Genomic DNA, 19,393 nt, shown 5'->3' with positions numbered 1-19,393 from the left:
TTTCCAAAGAAATATTTAGAGCTTTGTGCCATGCAATAATGTAGCTTTTTGGAGGAACTTAAATAATTCTACCTTCACTCATAGACAATATGGCAGAATAAAGAGAAAGGTATGAGGCGTTTTTATAATATCTGTTTCCTTACAATAAGAAGAAAAAAAAAGATACGACATAATAAAGCAAATGGGTAACACTATTTAAGAGGAAATACTTTACTGGAGGGCCTTGAGCTCCCACTTCACCACTGGGTCCTTGGTCCCCTTCTTCACCCTGGGAAAGCAAAAGGAATACATCTATAGCTAATCCATACCACGCATATTACTCCCTCATCGTAGGAGGTACATTTACTACTTACTGTTTTCTGTCATCATGTCCTGCTTGAAGGAAATCCAAATGAAGTCACACTACTTCCTCAGAACATAGACAGATACTCATTTAGGTTCACATTCCATTCAACTATTAGCCAAAAGGGTAATTTCAAAGCAAGCCCAGTATAAAGAAGAGTAATGATATTTTACTCCTAATATGCCATTCCTTTTTTTCTTGATGTTAATCTCTTTAGGTTTTTCTTGTTCTTTTAGATTAAAAGTGTAATGAAGTTACATATGTGAATGGACTGGATACGCTAGTAGCTCTGCATCACAATATCACAATGCACTGCAGAATTTTTTGAAAATTAAAATGGTAAAACTCCTTATCTGGTCAACCCCCAATTTAGTTAGATGATAACCTGTCTCAGACAATGATAGTGCACACTAGTGGAACGACAGTATCTCCTCCCAGTTGAATTTGCATAAAGGCATTTTGGAGCATAAGACAACAGGAAAAAAACAGGGGAGCTATTTCTAATAAGTTAATATTCTTTTCAATATGCTTAGGAATAAAGAGCAGCGTGTGGGTTTTTCTTTTTAAATAAAACAAAACATTTTTCTCTGATTTTTTTTCTCCTAGCATTGAAGCATAGACCAAGGCAGTGCAAAACTTCTCAACTTTTCTTACAAATATTTCAATATTAAACAAGGTTAATTCAAATGAAACACCTTTAAAAAGTTCACATTTCAGTCTTCAAGCTGAATCGGACTTGGCCTCTTTACTGTGGTTATAATCCTTCTTTGCCTATGAACCTGTACTGTGTCTTTTCTCTCTCAAATACATTTTTCTCTCTCATTCTCCCTGTCCCTGTTATTACACAGCTGTGCCACAAAACAATTTACCTGGTAAATCCACAGAATACTTCTGCATTTAAATGATTGGAAGTTTTCCTATTAATAAATTTGACTTCAGTTTTTGCCATGAGTTCCATAACAATTAAATTGAAAAATCAAAATAAAAAGCAGAGGAGCATGGCAGCACTGACTTCTGCATCATAATAAATACAGAGTACAGGTGAATGAAGAAGAGAGATGTGCCTTTGCTTACTCTGGCATATTATGATATGTAGTATCTCTTCATGCATTCTGGTAAAACAGTTAATAGTCCTAACGAAATCTAATACTGTGTTTGAAGACAAGGCTAAACTACTATTAGCTTGCTAACAACAGCAGCAGTCTTTCCTCTCTTTTTTTTTTTACCTTATAACCTTGTTTTCCTGGTTCACCAGACTCTCCTTTTGAACCTTTCTGTCCCTAAAACGAACGTAAAAAACAAAATAAATAATTAGAGATTATTAAAAATTAAAATACAGAGTTTTGCAAAACAGACAGAGGCTCCTCAGAATTATCTTGCTGTTCCCTCTGCAATTCAAATGCTTCCTCCCCTATCTGGTTAATACCACATATTAAGCACCATGTTCAAAAAGATCTGCTCCTGGATCTAGCAGGGTTGTTAAGACAGGTTTCTAGATGGATTAGTATTTCTTCTTAGGTTACTCCACAACAATTTCCTCAGGCCAAGAGTATTCCCAGAAACCAGCAAAGAATACATTAAAAAAATCTTAGATAAAATGAGACTCAAAAAGTGTTTATTTCAATTTAGTATGCTACAGATCTCCGATGAAGAGAAAAAGAAGGAAAAAAGACTAAGGATTTGAGAGAATATTTAGTTTCTGGAGTCATCAGACTACTGGACTGCAGAGTAAATAAAGCAATCCTTCACATACTCTAATCCTTTCAGGACCACACATAAATTTTACCCTGAAGATTACAGCAGCAGTAAGAGATTTCAACAAGAGGTTATTTTGGGAGTAAGGAGTTAAAGTAACTCTAAACATCCACATTGATGCAATATTTTTTGAAATTAGCAGTGAACTGCCCTGCTGTCGAGCCAGCAGTTACCCTCCCTAGTGCTCTGAGACAGTATCTCTGTAAGGAATGCTTGAACAAACAGATTCCCTTACCTTCATTCCCATTAAGCCAGCGTGTCCTGGGCGGCCAGGTGGACAAGCATTGGGACACTGGAAAAGCATCCACATAGTTAGTACCCCAGGGGTTGAATAAGGTTGCCGGAAATTATTAAAAAAAAAAACAAAAACATGGACAACTATCTTACCAATGGATCACCATCTTGCAGGCCAATTGTTCCCTAAATTAAATGAAATTAATCGAAGTCAATAAAAGAGAAATAACCAGACCTGACTTATTAGACAATATAGTCATTAGACAAAACAGAAAATACTACTATCTGAAGCTGGAATCAGAAGTACAATCAACCAAAGGATCTCCGACATGAAAAGCACCTAAACTGTAGGATCTTATTGTAGGATTGCAGGTACCTGCAAAATCCTGTCCTCTAACTTAGATCAACTTTTCTGAAAAACAAAATATTTCCTTTGTTTTTTAAGCTACCTGAAACATATTTTCTATTCAACAGAGCACATACATCAAAACCCCATGAACTTCCAACAGAACCCAAGGCAATGTCTGTAATAAGGATAACTTTTACTTTTCCAACTTACTACCATCCAGCAAAAGATTCAGATCTTTACAGAGAAAATAATCTTCCCACAACACAAGTATTGGTAGACAAGTGAGATGTCTGGCAGTTAGTGGAATTGCAATAAACTAGAGATCAGTGTACAACGAGATGGACTCAGTGGGGGGAAGGTCATTCTTCATATTAAATCAAATACTTGATGGAAGCTAACGGGAGGCTTATGAGGCACAACAGGGAGAAATATGATTTCACAGCAGTAGCTGTATTCTTTGAAGCCCAGTGGGAGGGAGCACACTGTTTCAGAGAGAAGCACAGGGGAGTTTAAGGAATGAGCTGGTCTCCTTTTATACAGAAGGATTTAAAAAAAACTGAGGGTCCATAATGTCACCAACTGGAGTGGGATTGTGGCACTTCAGAAATCTAAAAAGGACAAAACTGTCAATGAATAGAAGCAGCATACACCATTATTGAGAATTCATTTTTACTTGTTTCCTAAATACTCTTCTCCACTTTACCATTCACATTTTTTACAATGCCTCTGACAACCCTCTGGCAACTTTAATGAAAACAAGAAACATGGCATAAATAGAGCATGTGCTTTTAGGGTCCATCCAGCAGAAGAATAGTACAGCTTTTAAAAAGACATTAGTATGGCATAAACACATTTCCTAACAGTTTGCATCTCACAGCACCCAGCCTCCAATGTGTCTGCCAGACACTCAGTTTTATCTCTCTGGGCAGTTAAATAGCCACAAGACAAAGGCACACATCCCTCCTCCCAAGAGGCTCAAAGAAAATAACCATTGCCCTAGAGAGGCAAAGCCCTGGTGTAAAACTTTCTTATATCCCTTGCAAGTAGCAGGCCTGGTTCCAAGAAAGACATTAGAAATTAACCTACCTGGGAGCATATATTTCTGGCTCACGAGCCAAATATTAAATTTTTCTCCTTCTAACAGAGAAAAGTCTACCTCTGCTGAAGTGAGAGTGACTAGTGAGAGTCAATAAAGACTACATTTACAGTAACACTACAATGGGCAGGGAAGTTTAAAACTTGTAAAAGTTACAGTTTAAGACCATTTGCATAAATGGGAAGACATCATGACAGAACTTAGAGTTTGGATTTCAAACTGTCTTTTATAACCATAAACACTAGAAACTTGCTTTCTAAATGAGAGATCAAATGTTAATATGATTAAACGAGTTGTGTCTCAGGCTTTGAACACAAGCCTCTAGACATTATGAATTAAAATAGCCTGCTGAAATCCTAAAGTTGGTATTCAGCTGTAGTACTCAGCTGCAGGACTTGAAGAGAAGTTCTGTTCAAGCAGCGACAATACATAATTCAGACATTAGCACATATTAAAGGCAGTCACTTACTCGAGGGCCTGGTGGTCCTGGTGGCCCTGGTGGCCCTCTTTTTCCTGGATCTCCCTAAAAAACGGTAAAGTAATTTTGCTGATTCGTAGTAATAATGACAGCCAGCAGTTACATAGTCATACCACAGAGCAGCAGTGAGAAATGAAGTAGCTACAGAAGGACAGGCTAGGTAGCCAATTAAAACCTAAACCCACAACATGGCTCCCATAGTCGAATGGAAAAACTGATTTTTTAGTAGAATGGGAGCCACGTTGTGGAATAGGAGTCACAAAAACCAATTAATTTTCAGCTGCTTTAGAAAGCTGAAACATCTGACCACAGGATCACCTATGCACTCTTCTGTCTCATAATTGCTTATTAAGTACTGAATTAAAAGAATCCCAGTAACTGGCAAAAATGCCCAAAGCACAGAGAGGAAAAAATCCCCTTTTTCAGAGCCCAAGATTAATTTACCAAGTTAGAATCTTCTCCTGTTTGTGAAGTTTTGATGTGCAGTGCTTTCAGAAGTAAAAACAACACAGAAGCTCTGCACATTATTTTTTCTGAATGCTTTTAATTAAAATAAATCTAATATTCTGACAGGCAGCACCTTTTAACTTATTACTGTCATTTCAATACTATGTTTGATATGTTATTAAATCATAAATGAAATGAACAAGATGAATATAGAATAATTATTGACTAATTCTCACAATGCATGAGCTATAGAGCCACAGGTTTAAAAGCACTAAAAAGGAATATTTCTTTTCCACACAATGTATAATTACATTGTGGGGCTCATTATCACAATGTGTTGTGGAGGCCCATGATATAAATGGATTTTAAAAGGGACTGACTACATTAATGGAGGATAGGCTCATACATAGCTTTCGAAAAAGGCAGCACAGATGCAATTTCTGATTCAAGCAGTCTCTGAACTGCCAACTGCCCGAATGTGGGACAGTATGACAGGAAAATGTCATTTTACAAATAGTCCGTACACTTCCCTAGGTATCCATTATTGCTCTTGCTACAGACAAGACAGTGAGCTAGATGGATCATCTTCTGAAACAAACTAGCAGTTTTTAATAGTCTTTTTTATATTAATTTATATGACTGAGTGCAACACATGGGGAGAGGTATGCATTAAAAAGTAGGCTTCATTAAACAAAATTTTAATGCTATTTCAGATTTCAAGTAAAAAATTAACAATTGGTTTCAATTTGCATTTCAGTGGTAAAGTATGGAGTCAAAATATGACAGTGTGCTGAAACTGAGTTCACAGTTTAGCAGTAAGGTCAGTAGGTGGAGTCACACTTAAAATGAAACTAAGAAGAAATACTGAATTGCTATGTTCACTGATACGCAAATGGAAAACAGAAATAGTATGTGGTCATGTACCATAATGTATATGTGAGAAGACAGGAGTAAAGCTAAAGGTCTGCATGTAATGTTAAGTTTTACATTTCCTATATGTCTGGCAGGCTTGCTTTTTCATTTTAGTTTTCCTTGAATAAAGAGGAGAAGTGGAGTATGGGACACTATATGAAACACTTCATTCTAATCTAATGGGTGGCCCTGACTTTGTGCTATTAATTCTTCCTTATTTCTGATGAGCTTCAAACACAATCTTTCTTCTACCAGTGGTCACTGTAGAGGAAACAAATATATTTTCAAGTGCTGCTATAACCCAAATAGTGTTTAGACGGCACAGTAATTATTCATTTTTTCTATAAGTATCTTCTAGCGATTGAATAAACCTACAATTTTAGCAAACATGGTAGTACTTACAGGTGGACCAGCACGACCTACTTCCCCAGGAAGTCCTGCTGCACCAGCTGGACCCTATAACAACCAAGTTAAATAGTATTTTTAGACCATACAATACCTCTGTAACAAGCATCCAAAGAGTGAGAACATGTAATTCTCTCAAACAATGAACTATGCCTTCAGACACCAGTATTCTTGCCCCATATACCATAGACCTAAGCAACCTCAGTAGTAGCTGAAGAAAGCACACATAATATACATAGAACATCAGGATTAAAAAGTTTCTTTTTTCACTGAATTACTTTTTATTACAGTACAACAGCTTTATTGAAAATTTAAACAGATTCATTAAACAGTATATTTATCAATTGTAAAAGTGATACTTACAGGTGGTCCAAGAAGCCCCTTGCCCTGTGAAATATGAAAAAAGGTCAGAAACATGGGGAGGGTTCCACACCTAGTCAAGCTGTTTGCCAAGATTAGAGTATTTGGGATAAAAAGGTACCAAAAAAAAAAAGTGATGTTTGATTCTGCAAAATCATTTTGAAAACTTGTTTAACTAATGTTAAATATCAATTTTATTATTAGCAGAAAAATTAAATTATTGATTAAGTTGCCTGGCAGTAACATTTATTTACACATATTTACAAACACATATACTTCCACAAAGGAATGAAAACATTAAAGCCTTTGGGTTTAGCTAATTATCAAGTACCATGATAAACACATCTATGCTACAATAATTTCCTTCTAACAGTGCATTTAAATTGATAATGAAAGAGGTTTTTTTTTTCCCAGTGCTTCCTCAAGGCCTAAATCCATTAAACTAGCACTTTTTGGTAATCAAAAGGACACCAAACTGTTCCTGTTTACATTTTCCATCAGTATTCCTCTGAATCATTTTAATGACAAGTATCCAAGATACAAATGTGTTTCTGCCTATTTGGACACTACACTCGCTCTAAGAAAACAGATCCCTCAGTCTTACATAACTAAAGCAAATGGATAATTTTATGGAGAACAGTGTCAATGATGTGTGTGAAATCCTGGCATATAAAATCACAAACATACTTAAGTCTTCAGGACATTTGATGTAATAAAGTGCCTAAGCTGAGTGGAGTTTAAAAGCCACAGAATATCATACCAGGATTGTATCCGCAAGGTTGTCTTTAGAAAACTTGGTATAACACAGGGAAAATTTCAAGCATTTATTAGAGTCATTCCATTTTAATCATTGAATACACAGCAGAACGTAAACTTTTTCATCTTGCATAACCTACATAATTTCTTTGCTATTACTTAATGCTCCTTTGCTGCAATTTGTTATATTATACATGTCTATATTTGACTACTCAGATCAAACTTTCACTGCATCACATATCCGATATCATATCACCTGCCTCTGAAAGAAGGAAACCTACTACTTGCAGGTTCCCATTGGAGTACCCCTTGCTAATGCACCCCTAACAGTAGCAGGGAAAGTCAGTGATACCAAAAGAAGCTGCTACAGCTACTGCGTCCAGCCCACACAAAGGCCCAGGAGAAACCAGTTCCTCCCTCTCTGCCCAGTCCATTGCATCTCCTCACCCTCCTAATTAGGACTCACAGAAGCAGGGGCTGGCCCTCAGCAATCCCTGCCTACCCCTCACCCAGCTACTCCCCCTTTCTGGCCATGAACTCCCTGCAAGCAGACCAAGTTGGAGAGTTGAGAGCTCCAGGGCAATCAGCCAGTAAGGACCTACACAGAGGGTTAATGATCCCAACCCGCTGCCCATGCTCCTGCCTCTGCCCTAAAGGGGAAGCCTCTCCACGCAGCCTGGGACCTTAAAATATTTTCATTTTCTCTATCACTACATACACACAATCCTACCCATATGTCAGATCTGTAAAGCACTAGCAATATATCAGCTAATAGAAAAATTAGAGGGAAGTTAAGAGAGAACGGACTGAAGGGTGCGATGCATGCACTGAATGCAGCAGCCCCAGGTCCATTTACCAGGGCCAAATCAGAGACATCAGCATATTTGGTGGTAAATTACTTGAATTAATCAGAAGGATTCTACTAATTTTGTAAATCTGTCATTTGAGAGACTATCCACAAAAAAGATGAGAGAAAGAGGATAAATTAAAACTAAATGATGAAGCAGGAAAAAATAGAGGAAAGGGAGAATAAAAGAAGATAACTGAAGATTGCCAGGATACATTCTGGCGAAGAAAGGGTGAAAGAAGAAGAAAAGCAAATGCTGTATATAAAACTTTAGATACTTAATATTCTTTCTTCCAGTTACCCCGAAGTCCTAACTTGGCCAATAAATTCCACTGGATGAGCTTGACAAAGTGACAATAATTTAAAACTAATTAACGTCGTAGCCAAGGCTTCTGACTTTCTGTTTGCACTGAGCATTTTAACAACTTAAGCAAGGGTTTTTTGTGAGAAATGAAGTCTTTGGATAACCATCCACTTGCAAAAGGCCACTGACTGAGTTCAGAGCAGTGCATAATTACACCTAAATACTCAATGAATCACATAACCAGCATGCAGACTCATAACTGTGCTCACTATGTTTCTAGTAAACAAGGTCTCATGGATCAAACGAAAGACCTGCAAAGGCTAAACAGCCCCATTACTTCACGCTCGTAGTAAGAGCTTCTCAAAAAGTCTCTGAATCTGAGAATTAGAACCATCACACTCCAGCGCTACCACTCCTACCCTTTTTTTTTTTTTAATTAGGTTTCATTACTCTAAGTTTAACCTCACTAAAGGTGAGATGACCAGTGTTGGCCATTTTGAGAAGTTTCCATTAAATGCTCATATCTTACCAGCTTAAAGCCATTCATCAAAAGCAAAGCCTGTATAAATGGAATTTCCCCAAGAGATTTATTTTGAGCATTAATCTTTCCATAAGGATTCAGCATATACAGGTTAACAACCATGGAGCTACAAAATCAAACACTAGGCTTCTTCCTGAAATGCAAGGTCTAAGGATTAACCTTAAGAATTACAACGGTAATGACACAAGGTGACTAAGTATATCCATCTTTTCCTTACCTTTAAATAACTAAGAATTCTCATTTCCTCATTATAAATACTCCTGCAGATTCACCTTTAAATACAAGGTCCAGTTGCTTATTAAGCAGAGGCAGAACAACTCCAAAGGCAATCCCTACTGAGATTCACTGAAGCGTTATCACCTTAAGACTGAATGTCTCAGGGCAAACAAAATCGCTAAACTTTGAACAATGGTCCAAAATCTCTTCAGATTTATTGCTTTTGCAGTCTCAAAACATGGTCACAAAAGACTTGAATCAGGTAAATGCTGCTCTGAACAGAATCAGCATTCTACCTTGACAAGTTGGTCCAGTTTGCTGCTTTCCCATAGTAACATCTCCACTTCTAGATTGAGATTAACTCTATTTACATATATTTTATATACCCACTTTTTCTAAAGGCTCTTAAATTATTTGTTCTTACATTAATCTGTTAATGGTGAGGTAAAATCATGCATATTTTCCCCAAGCCAGTTTTTATTTCAGTTGACAGGCTAAAATACTACAGTAATTTAACCTAGTATTTCAGTAATTCAGTTTTAATTCCTCATTTTTTCTTCTCCCATAGTAGTTCTTTTCATATACACTTTTTTCCACATCACCTGAGTAACATATTTGACAGAGTTAAGCTATCTCTTCATTCCAGCTACACATTTTAAAATGCATTGCAAACGACCCAGAAATTATTTCCCCATCTACTTGACAGCAAAAATTCATACTAATCAAACAAACAAAAAAACCTCAAACCTCTAACAGAAAAATGTAGGGCTTTCAGTCTATCTAGAAGCTGCCTCAGATCTGCTATTTTCTGTGAATAAATTTAGCTCATATATTGAGTTTACAGATTGACCAGCCATTACAAAAGTCTTACCTATTTTCCAGATTTTCAGGTAAGAAACAGCATCCATGAAAATTAAAACGCAAATGTCCACATAGAATGATTCATCTTAAGTTTGAATATGTCTATAATGTAATGTCTTCAAGAATAACATTATAATTTCCTTTCTGGCCAAATACCAAAATGATTGTTTAATATAAATTTAATGAAAGATAATGGGACAGGGTCAAAACTACAAAGATATAGTCAAAGATACAGAATTTCACAGCAAGGAGTGCTATATCGGAATATAATCCCCCTTCTATTTAATTCCAATAACATCTCCAAAATGAATCTAATTTTTAATTAAATTTTAATTATGTGCAGCCCTATTACAATTTCATGCCAGTCATCTTGTTCCATCACTCATTTTCCTTGAGGTTTTTTCTGGTTTCCTATATGGCAGTTTACATGGCACCAGGCCTGCTGGAGACAGATGGGGTTCACCTGTCGCAAAGGGGGAAAAGGAGTCTGGCTCAGGAGTTAGCTGGCCTCATTGAGAGAGCTTTAAACTAGATTCGAAGGGGGAAAGGGATAAAACCAGGCTTGCTAGGGATGAGCCTAGGGGTGGCATGCCTGTGTTGGAGAAGAGATCTATAGCCCAACTGAAGTGCATTTACACCAATGCACGCAGCATGGGCAATAAGCAGGAGGGCCTGGAAGCCATTGCGCAGCAGGAAAACTATGATGTGGTCGCCATCAAGGAAACACGGTGGGATGACTCACACAGCTGGAGTGCTGCAATGGATGGCTACAAGCTCTTTAGAAGGGACAGGCAAGGAAGGGGAGGTGGTGGGGTAGCCTTGTACGTTAGAGAGGATTTTGATTGTCTAGAACTCAACAAAGGTAATGATAAGGTTGAGTACTTATGGGTATAGATCAGAGGGAAGGCCAACAAGGCAGATATCCTGGTGGGAGTCTGTTATAGACCACCCAATCAAGATGAAGAAACAGACGAAGTATTCTACAAGCGGTTGGCTGAAGTCTCACAATCCCTAGCCCTTGTTCTCGTGGGAGACATCAACCTACCAGACATCTGCTGGAAATACAACACAGCAGAGAGAAAGCAGTCTCAGAGGTTCCTGGAGTGTGTGGAAGATAACTTCCTGACGCAGCTGGTAAGGGAGCCAACCAAGGGAGGTGCCCCGCTGGACCTGCTGTTTACGAACACAGGCGGCCTGGTGGGCGATGTGGTGGTTGGAGGCTGTCTTGGGCTCAGTGACCATGACATGATAAGAGTTTTCGATTCTTGGTGAATTAAGGAAGGGGGTCAGCAAAACCGCTACCCTGAACTTTAGAAGGGCAGACTTTGGATTGTTTAGGAGTCTGGTTAACAGAGTCCCTTGGGAGGCAGTCCTGAAGGGCAAAGGAGTCCAGGAACGTGGGATGTTATTCAAGAAGGAAGTCTCAAAGGCACAGGAGCAGGCTGTCCCCATGTGATGTAAGACTGGCCTGGCTGAACAGAGAGGTTTGGCTGGAACTCATGAAAAAAAAGGAGAGCCTATTGCCTTTGGAAGAAGGGGCAGGTGACTCAGGAGGACTACAAGGATGTTGTGAGGTTATGCAGGGAGAAGATTAGAAAGGTGAAAGCCCAGCTAGAACTTAAACTGGCCACCACCGTTAAAGATAAACAAAAAATGTTTTTACAAATATATCGGCGACAAAAGGAGGGTCAGGGAGAATCTCCATCCTTTGTTGGATGCAGAGGGAAACACTGCCATGAAGGATGAGGAGAAGGCTGAGGTACCTAATGCCTTCTTTGCCTCAGTCTTTAATAGTCCCACTAGTCATCCTCGGGGTTTTCAGGCTCCTGAGCTGGGAGATGGAGATAGGATGCAGAATGAAGCCCCGGTTGTCAAAGAGGTGGCAATCACCAACCTGCTCCTCCACCTGAATGCTCACAAGTCCATGGGGCGCGACGGGATCCACCCGAGGATACTGAGGGAGCTGGCAGAGGAGCTTGCCAAGCCACTCTCCATCATCTATCAGCAGTCCTGGTCAACCGGGGAGGTCCCAGATGACTGGAAGCTAGCAAATGTGACGCCCCTCTACAAGAAGGGTCGGAAGGAGGATCCGGGGAACTACAGGCCTGTCAGCCTGACCTCGGTGCTGGGGAAGGTCATGGAACAGATCATCTTGAGTGCCATTATGCGGCACGTGCGGGACAACCGAGGGATCAGGCTCAGCCAGCATGGGTTTATGAAAGGGAGGTCCTGCCTCACTAACCTGGTCTCCTTCTATGACAAGGTGACCTGTTTAGTGGATGAGGGGAAGGCTGTGCATGTTGTCTAGTTGGACTTTAGTAACGCCTTTGACACTGTCTCCCACAGCATTCTCCTGGAGAAGCTGGCTGCTCATGGCTTGGATAAGTGCACTCTTAAAAAACTGGCTGAACGGCCAAGCCAAGAGAGCGGTGGTGAATGGAGTCAAATCCAGTTGGCAGCTGGTCACGAGTGGTGCTCCCCAGGGCTCAGTGTTGGGGCCGGTCCTGTTCAATATCTTCATTGATGATCTGGAGGAGGGGATTGAGTGCACCCTCAGTAAGTTTGCAGATGACACCAAGTTGGGTGGAAGCATCGATCTGCTGGAGGGCAGGAAGGCCCTACAGAGGGACCTGGAAAGGCTGGATCGTTGGGCCAGGGCCAACTGTATGAGATTCAACAAGGGTAAGTGCCGGGTCCTGCACTTCGGTCACAACGACCCCATGAAACACTACAGGCTTGGGGAGGAGTGGCTGGAGAGCTGCCTGGCGGAAAAGGACCTGGGGGTGTTGGTTGACAGCTGCCTGAACATGAGCCAGCAGTGTGCCCAGGTGGCCAAGAAGGCCAATGGCATCCTGGCTTGTATCAGGAATAGTGTGGCCAGCAGGACCAGGGAGGTGATAGCGTCCCTGTACTCGGCATTGGTGAGGCCGCACCTCGAGTACTGTGTTCAGTTTTGGGCCCCTCACTACAAGGAGGACATCGAGGTGCTGGAGCGTGTCCAAAGAAGGGCAATGAAGTTGGTGAAGGGTCTAGAGCACAAGTCTTCTGAGGAGCGGCTGAGGGAACTGGGGTGGTTTAGCCTGGAGAAGAGGAGGCTGAGGGGAGACCTTATTGCTGTCTACAACTCCCTGAAAGGAGGTTGTAGTGAGGTGGGTGCTGGTCTCTTCTCCCAAGTAACAAGCGACAGAATGAGAGGAAACGGCCTCAAGCTGCACCAGGGGAAGTTTAGGTTGGAGATTAGGAAAAACTTCTTCACCGAAAGGGTAGTCAGGCATTGGAACAGGCTGCCCAGGGAAGTGGTTGAGTCTCCATCCCTGGAGGTATTTAAAAGACAGGTAGACGTGGTGCTTGAGGGCATGGTTTAGTGGTGGACTTGGCAGTGATAGGTTAACAGTTGGACTCAATGATCTTAAGGGTCTTTTCCAACCTTAACGATTCTATGATTCTATATAATCTAAGTTTCTACATGCAAACCATCATTCACTTCTTCAGTCCTGTAAAATTCCTAAAATTCATAATTCTTTTCAGCCCCCAAAGACAGATGTTAAATCCATCTGCATGCCAACTGGAACACTACTCTTCGCATGTCCTTTCTCATATTTTGTCTTGTTTTCACATGGAAGAGCACAGGAAGTCCCGTACAGCATTTACACTTCAGCGATCCCATTTAAACACATGGCAAGGAGCTGAAACAGGAACAACTGTAGACTAATTTATGCAAATAAAACATGGGCTCTCCTGTTTCTACAGCATTTTCACAAAGAGATGGAAAACAATGGTACGTGTCCAAAACTTGTGACCACATCACACACACTCCTTTCTTCTCTACAGCATACAAACCAAACGTCCTTTCAGTAATATCTGCACACTTTGATATAAAGACAAAAAGGTTCCTTAATGTAGTATTTTAATATCTTATGAGTTCTTTGAAACCTCAGAAAAGCCAGAAACTATTTCTTTACTACATTTAATGGTAAGAATCCTTCATATTGATACTTAAGGTCTAAAAAGCCTCAAATACTAAATGTATTACTTACTGGAAGTCCACGAGCACCTGGCAGTCCTGGTTCACCCTTTAAAAGATAAAAAATTGAGTTTTTCAAGAGGCATAAAGTTTTGTAAACAACATACAGGAAGGTGCTCTCACCTTTTGGAGGGTATCATTTAGTGGACATATGCTGCAAGTATTATTCACTTCATTAATGCTACACTGGTTTCAGTGAGACTTGATAGAAAGGAAAGACTTTCTCCGTATTAAAAAGCCTTAGGCCTTTTTTCCCCAAAAAAACCCTAATTCAAACATGCTGGTTACTCTGACTTCTGATGTATATTTCATTTGTCTGATTGCTGATGAAGTCAGGTTTCACTGTTCTGGTTCCCACTGCGTATGCCCATGACATAATTACAGTACAACAAGATGGAAGGAACCTCACCATTACTGAAGATGCTCAACCTTAATGTCATCAATGTAATGCCACCATTCCTTACTGCTGGCTAGGGGAATGGAAGTTGCTTTGTACTGTGTGAAAAGGGCCCAATGGGTCTGTATTCTATAGATATTTTAATATTGTAAGAAAGGCTGCAGCATCTCATTAGTTGCATAGAGACAAACAACAATCTTGCTTAAAAAATGCCATAATTTAATGCATAATTTTGTTCTTACCTTCTGTCCTTTTGGTCCTGTGGCTCCACGTGAGCCATCAGGTCCTGTGAATCCCTTTGGAAGTAATGTATACAATGTTAATGCAAAGGTTACGTGGTTTTCTTAATCACAACAGAAAACGTTCTAAAACATAGAATAATGAAGCTATTAAATGAGATAAGTAACTGCAGGAGACTTAAAATTCAAATGCCTGTTTACATGTACAGATACAACTGTCCAGGTTCACAGTACTAACTTCTGGTGACAAACATCAGTGCCTGTGATATGTGTCCTTCAGAAACTATTCAGTTAAGTCACAGTTAGACTAAACACATGATCTCACACGATCTTATTTCCTCTCAATGGGAGATTGATGAATTTAATTCATGGCTCAGGTTAAAAACAACGACTGTCAGTGCTTTACATTTCAAATAAACCACTCATTGACAAAAAAAAAAAAAAAAAAAAAAAAAAAAAATCAATAAAGCTGCCAGGCTGGATTTGAGATTAGTCTTTGAACCACACTTGTCTATCTGGCTAAAATTAAAAAGCAATCATCATATAATTTATAACTACAAATTCATTTGGAGTTCTTTTGTTTTCTTTTGTTTCCAAATTTTTAACCAGCTTATATGGCTTAGAAATTTCCAGATATCCATAAGAAAAGCCTTGCTTTTACATTTGTCCAATACTTTTCTTTTTTGGTACACTTCCAGCAATTGTGTTCACCCAAAGGGATGTTTTCTCTGACAATTTGCTTTCAAAAGCTTACATGATCATTACAGGCAATTACTGTACGCTATCTTTACTCAGTCTATTAAACTTGACACTGAAATAGTTTGTGAAAGAAAAATGAGATTTAAAAAGTCAGAACTGCCTCACCAATTAAACATGGACGAAGGTATTATAAATCTAAAACCCCAATTAAAAGTTGAATGCACAGTGGGAGTACAACAAGGCCCCATGTTTTGTCTTCAAACAAAAATAAAAAAGGCTCACCATTTCAGAACACAGTATTCTACTATTACAGTTCCACTCATCCACTAATATGAGGGAATATACAAGTGCGAACAAGTATCAAAAGCTGAGCTGAGTTTAAAACGTTCTGTTTCACCTGACTGTGTTACCATGAATTCTGGCAAGGAAAACAAAACCATGCCTTAAGTGAAAATTATGAGAGGCAATGATTTTTAAAGATCTGCTTATGGGTTTTTGACATGTACAAATGGGTTATGGCCCTGTATCTTTTTCAGGAAAAAATGAAGTGATATGAGATACCACTCACTGCAAGCCCATTTCCTCTTACAGATTTGAAATTTGAACAGTTTAACTAAAAGACTGTTACAGCTCCACATCCACTAAATCTCTTTTCAAAAGCAAATTAAAAATTAACCTCTAACAGTATTGCAATCTTCAATAAATATTAGACTTTTTCATTTATATAATTTGCAATATTCTCTAATATACTTGTTTGTTGTATATAATCTTTATTTTTGATGTTTTAAATTATAACAAGTATTCTACCACTCATGTAAATTAAACATAAGCTTGCCTGCCTCCTGGCATAAAATCTAAGTACTAATGTAACAATCTTGCTTCACAGCAAGAAATGCTTTCAAACACTGCTCTCGAGAGAAATATGAAGAGTTTCCCAAAAATGTATGAAGGTGTTTTTATGGCCACTAACTTATTCAAGAGATACAACCTAACAGGCCATCAACACTAGATGATGTGGAAGCTTTATTATTCTGTATTATTTTCCATAGAGAAAGGAAGATACATCAGCAGGTACGGGCTCTGCACTGGCTGAAGTCTGGCGGGGTGGGTGTTTGGAATAACAGCTATACGGAAATCACAGTTTTTCCTCAGAAACTGAGTTAAAAGCCATCCTTAAGCTTCAATTTAGTAAAAAAAGAACTGTTCGCTTTAACATCAGGCCTACAGGGCTGATCTAAATGATTTTTTTTCTTCCCATTTTCTCCGGCTTAGGGAAGGAGAGGCTAAGGAGACCTAAAATTACTAAACACAACCCCTCCACAGACACCCTTTGGGCATCAAACACCAATTGCCTGCAAGAGGCCAGCCCACAGCAATGACCGTTAGGTGCCCTCAGCCGCAGAAGACCCTGCTGCCCAGGCCTGGGCTTGTATCCCCCTCTTGCCCTTGCTGCCCTGCTCTTTGCCCACACAGGGGGGTGGCCGTTGACCCAAGGCTGCTTCCAGAGGTGCTCCTTCCCGCAGCACCGCTGCCCAGCACCCTCTCCGGAGCAGGGTGGCAGCACCCAACAGCCCTTGAGCTGTTCCTCAGCTGCTGCCCCGGCCGCCCGCAGCCCAGCTGTGCTCCTCCAAGAGAGCATCTTTCAGCTTAGAGAAGAGCGCCTCTCCCCCACACGCACCGCTGGCACTCACCGGCAGCTGTAAGGAAGCCAGAGACCTCAAAAGGAGGTCATGCTTCTACAGAAATAGACTAAAACCAAGTATTTTCTTAAAAAAAAAATAAAAAGAAGAAATTCCAGAAAATGAAGTGTACTCACATCAGCTCCTGGCTCTCCAGGCAGGCCAGGGGATCCTGGTTTGCCTGCATCCCCATCTGGACCCTTCAGGATTTAAATGGACATTTAAGCATGTTTCAGAGAAGGAAGCAGAAACAAAACTCAAAATCTCTTCTCTCACAGGAGCAAATGCAAAGTAGCTGAAATCACTTACCGGTGGACCAGGGGGGCCGTTCGGACCTCTCTCCCCCTAACAAGATATGAAAAGGAAGGTATCAGTCAGAGCTACAGCGACCTTTTACGGCCCCTCATGAAAAACACTGATTTACAGAGTATCAGGAATAATCCCAAACTGATTCTTGTTGTAGGAAATTAATATTAAACCCACGTGATCCCTATTATAGACTAACGGAAATGATCACAGAAACTTCTGACAGGAATTGGGGGAAAATACCTAAGTAGCTCCTGTCAGGAGTAACGCCTCAAATCCTTATCATGCTTTAGCATGAGTGATATTATGTTATCCCTTTTGAGATTAGAATCATAAAATCCCCACACCCCATTCAAGGCAAATAATCATAGCATATGAAGCTGATTAAATAAAATAAATAATCCTGGATTTTCCATATCAGAGATAATCTGAAAGGCAACCTTCTCCCCTTGACCCAACCCGCTACAGAGTATGAGACCCATTGATTCCTGTGTGGTTCTCCAGCCAAATTCAAACCCCTCAGGGTAAAATGCTGACAGTGAGGACAATGCAGGTACAGCTGGAGGTATTTCCTATTTCCTAGGCACAGCATGGGAAACACTTACATCGATGCCATCAATACCGGGAACTCCTGGTGGCCCCGGCGGACCCGGGGGGCCTGGTGGACCAGGGAGACCTCTCTGACAAGGAGTAAGAAATAAAAAAGGAGCAATTAGATCCTGGCAAACCTGCAAGAGCCAGTCTGGGGGGGACTGGCACAAGGATAGACAGCTTCTATGGGTTAGTCGGGCGTCACAGCTATGATGAGTGTCCTCGCTCCCACACGTGTCAGGACCCACAGGCCCTATATGCCATCTTAGCTGTCGCTGCGAGGACCAGCAATGCCCCCCTCGTGGGCAGAACAGGGATGAGGTGTCAAACCCTCCTCCTCGGGCCCTGCCGCCCTCCTGCACCCTGCAATGCTGGCAGGGCCAGAGCAAGGCGGAGGGGGCTCGAGTCCCCAGCCCAGCAGGATCTGAACACCGCATGGCAATGATAGGGTGGCAGAAATAAAAAAAGCGATCTTTGCGAATCAAACACTGAAATTCACTAAGCTACTCTAGTTACTCCTTCAGCCAACACAAAGGAGACAGTCTTCCTAAGAGTTCGTGCTAGCGAAGAAAATTTAAAACAACCCTTTCCCTACTTGACTGGCGGGCTCAGCGGTTTCCCCGGGTTCCTCAGGACTACATTAGCATCTACAGAGGCGCTTTCTCACAGCGCCAGGCTCCCGAGGGGGAGGCGGGAGGCGCCACCAGCCCGCGGAAACCTTGAGAAAGGCTTTTACAGGTCCCGCACCGATAATGGGGGGCTCTGTTCTCCTCGGAGCGAGCTCCGGCCCCGGCCCCACAACGGTGCTCTGTGATCAGGAGGCTGGCCCAGGCCCTGCTGGGGCCCTGAGCCTGGCCCCTGGCTCCCCACGGCGCTGCTGCTCTGGACACCTTTCCTCCACACACCAGTCTTCCCAGCAATAATCCATCCAGCAGTAGGAGTAGATGGAGCTCAAGCCCCGCCATGCCACCGGGCGCCTGCCCGATGCCCACCAGGCAGGACCATGTAGGCACCCACACATGGCACCCACCACCCTGTGGTCAACTCGCCTTTCCCAGCACCACGTCAGGGTCAGCTACAGCTACTGTGGGGGAGAAAAGGGTCAAAAACCCTCCAGCGGGTCGGTGCCCGGGCATGACAGAGAGCAGTCTCTCCTCACCCACGCCCTTTCCCCGAGCATGGAGCACCGTCCCTTCCCTCACACTTACCTCGATTACCGTCTGGCTTATCTGCGAGGGAGAAAAACAGAGTCAAAGTCAGAATAAACTTACTTGAGCCAGGCAGAGGCAAACAACCTGCAGGAAAAGCCCCAGAGGCAGGAGGCCCCGCAGAGCCCGGGCCATGGCGACGGCGGGAGCGGCCTGCGGCTGCCGGGGCAGGCGGCCGAGAGGTGAGCCCCGCCGCAGCCCCTCACGGCTGCTGGCTAACGCCTTGGGGAGGGTCGCGGGGATTGGAGGAAAGCTGAAGGCTGGAAGGGAAGGACCGCATGCCAGCAGCGCCTTAACCCTTTGCCCTGCTGCTCTGCTTTGGGCACCCACCCTTGCCTTCCCTCCC

At 41.6% G+C, this 19,393-nt stretch overlaps 1 protein-coding gene across 1 annotated transcript in view; it reads right to left on the bottom strand.

The window, feature by feature from the left end:
• Positions 1–19,182, bottom strand: part of COL9A1 (collagen type IX alpha 1 chain) — a gene marked incomplete at both ends in the record, with an annotated part of 58,407 nt that extends 39,225 nt beyond the window's left edge. The window contains 13 exons of the mRNA XM_082305974.1: positions 215–268; positions 1,570–1,623; positions 2,334–2,390; positions 2,486–2,518; positions 4,247–4,300; positions 6,017–6,070; positions 6,383–6,406; positions 13,942–13,977; positions 14,568–14,621; positions 17,080–17,142; positions 17,252–17,287; positions 17,854–17,928; positions 19,111–19,182. Of these exons, the coding sequence (XP_082162100.1) occupies positions 215–268; positions 1,570–1,623; positions 2,334–2,390; positions 2,486–2,518; positions 4,247–4,300; positions 6,017–6,070; positions 6,383–6,406; positions 13,942–13,977; positions 14,568–14,621; positions 17,080–17,142; positions 17,252–17,287; positions 17,854–17,928; positions 19,111–19,182 (666 nt within the window). The remainder of the gene's footprint in view (positions 1–214; positions 269–1,569; positions 1,624–2,333; positions 2,391–2,485; positions 2,519–4,246; positions 4,301–6,016; positions 6,071–6,382; positions 6,407–13,941; positions 13,978–14,567; positions 14,622–17,079; positions 17,143–17,251; positions 17,288–17,853; positions 17,929–19,110) is intronic.
• Positions 19,183–19,393: the final 211 nt, after the last annotated feature.

This window comes from Platalea leucorodia (assembly GCF_965183815.1).
Source record: "Platalea leucorodia genome assembly, chromosome: 3".
Lineage (NCBI taxonomy): Eukaryota > Metazoa > Chordata > Aves > Pelecaniformes > Threskiornithidae > Platalea > Platalea leucorodia.
This window is presented reverse-complemented; position numbering and strand designations above follow the sequence as displayed.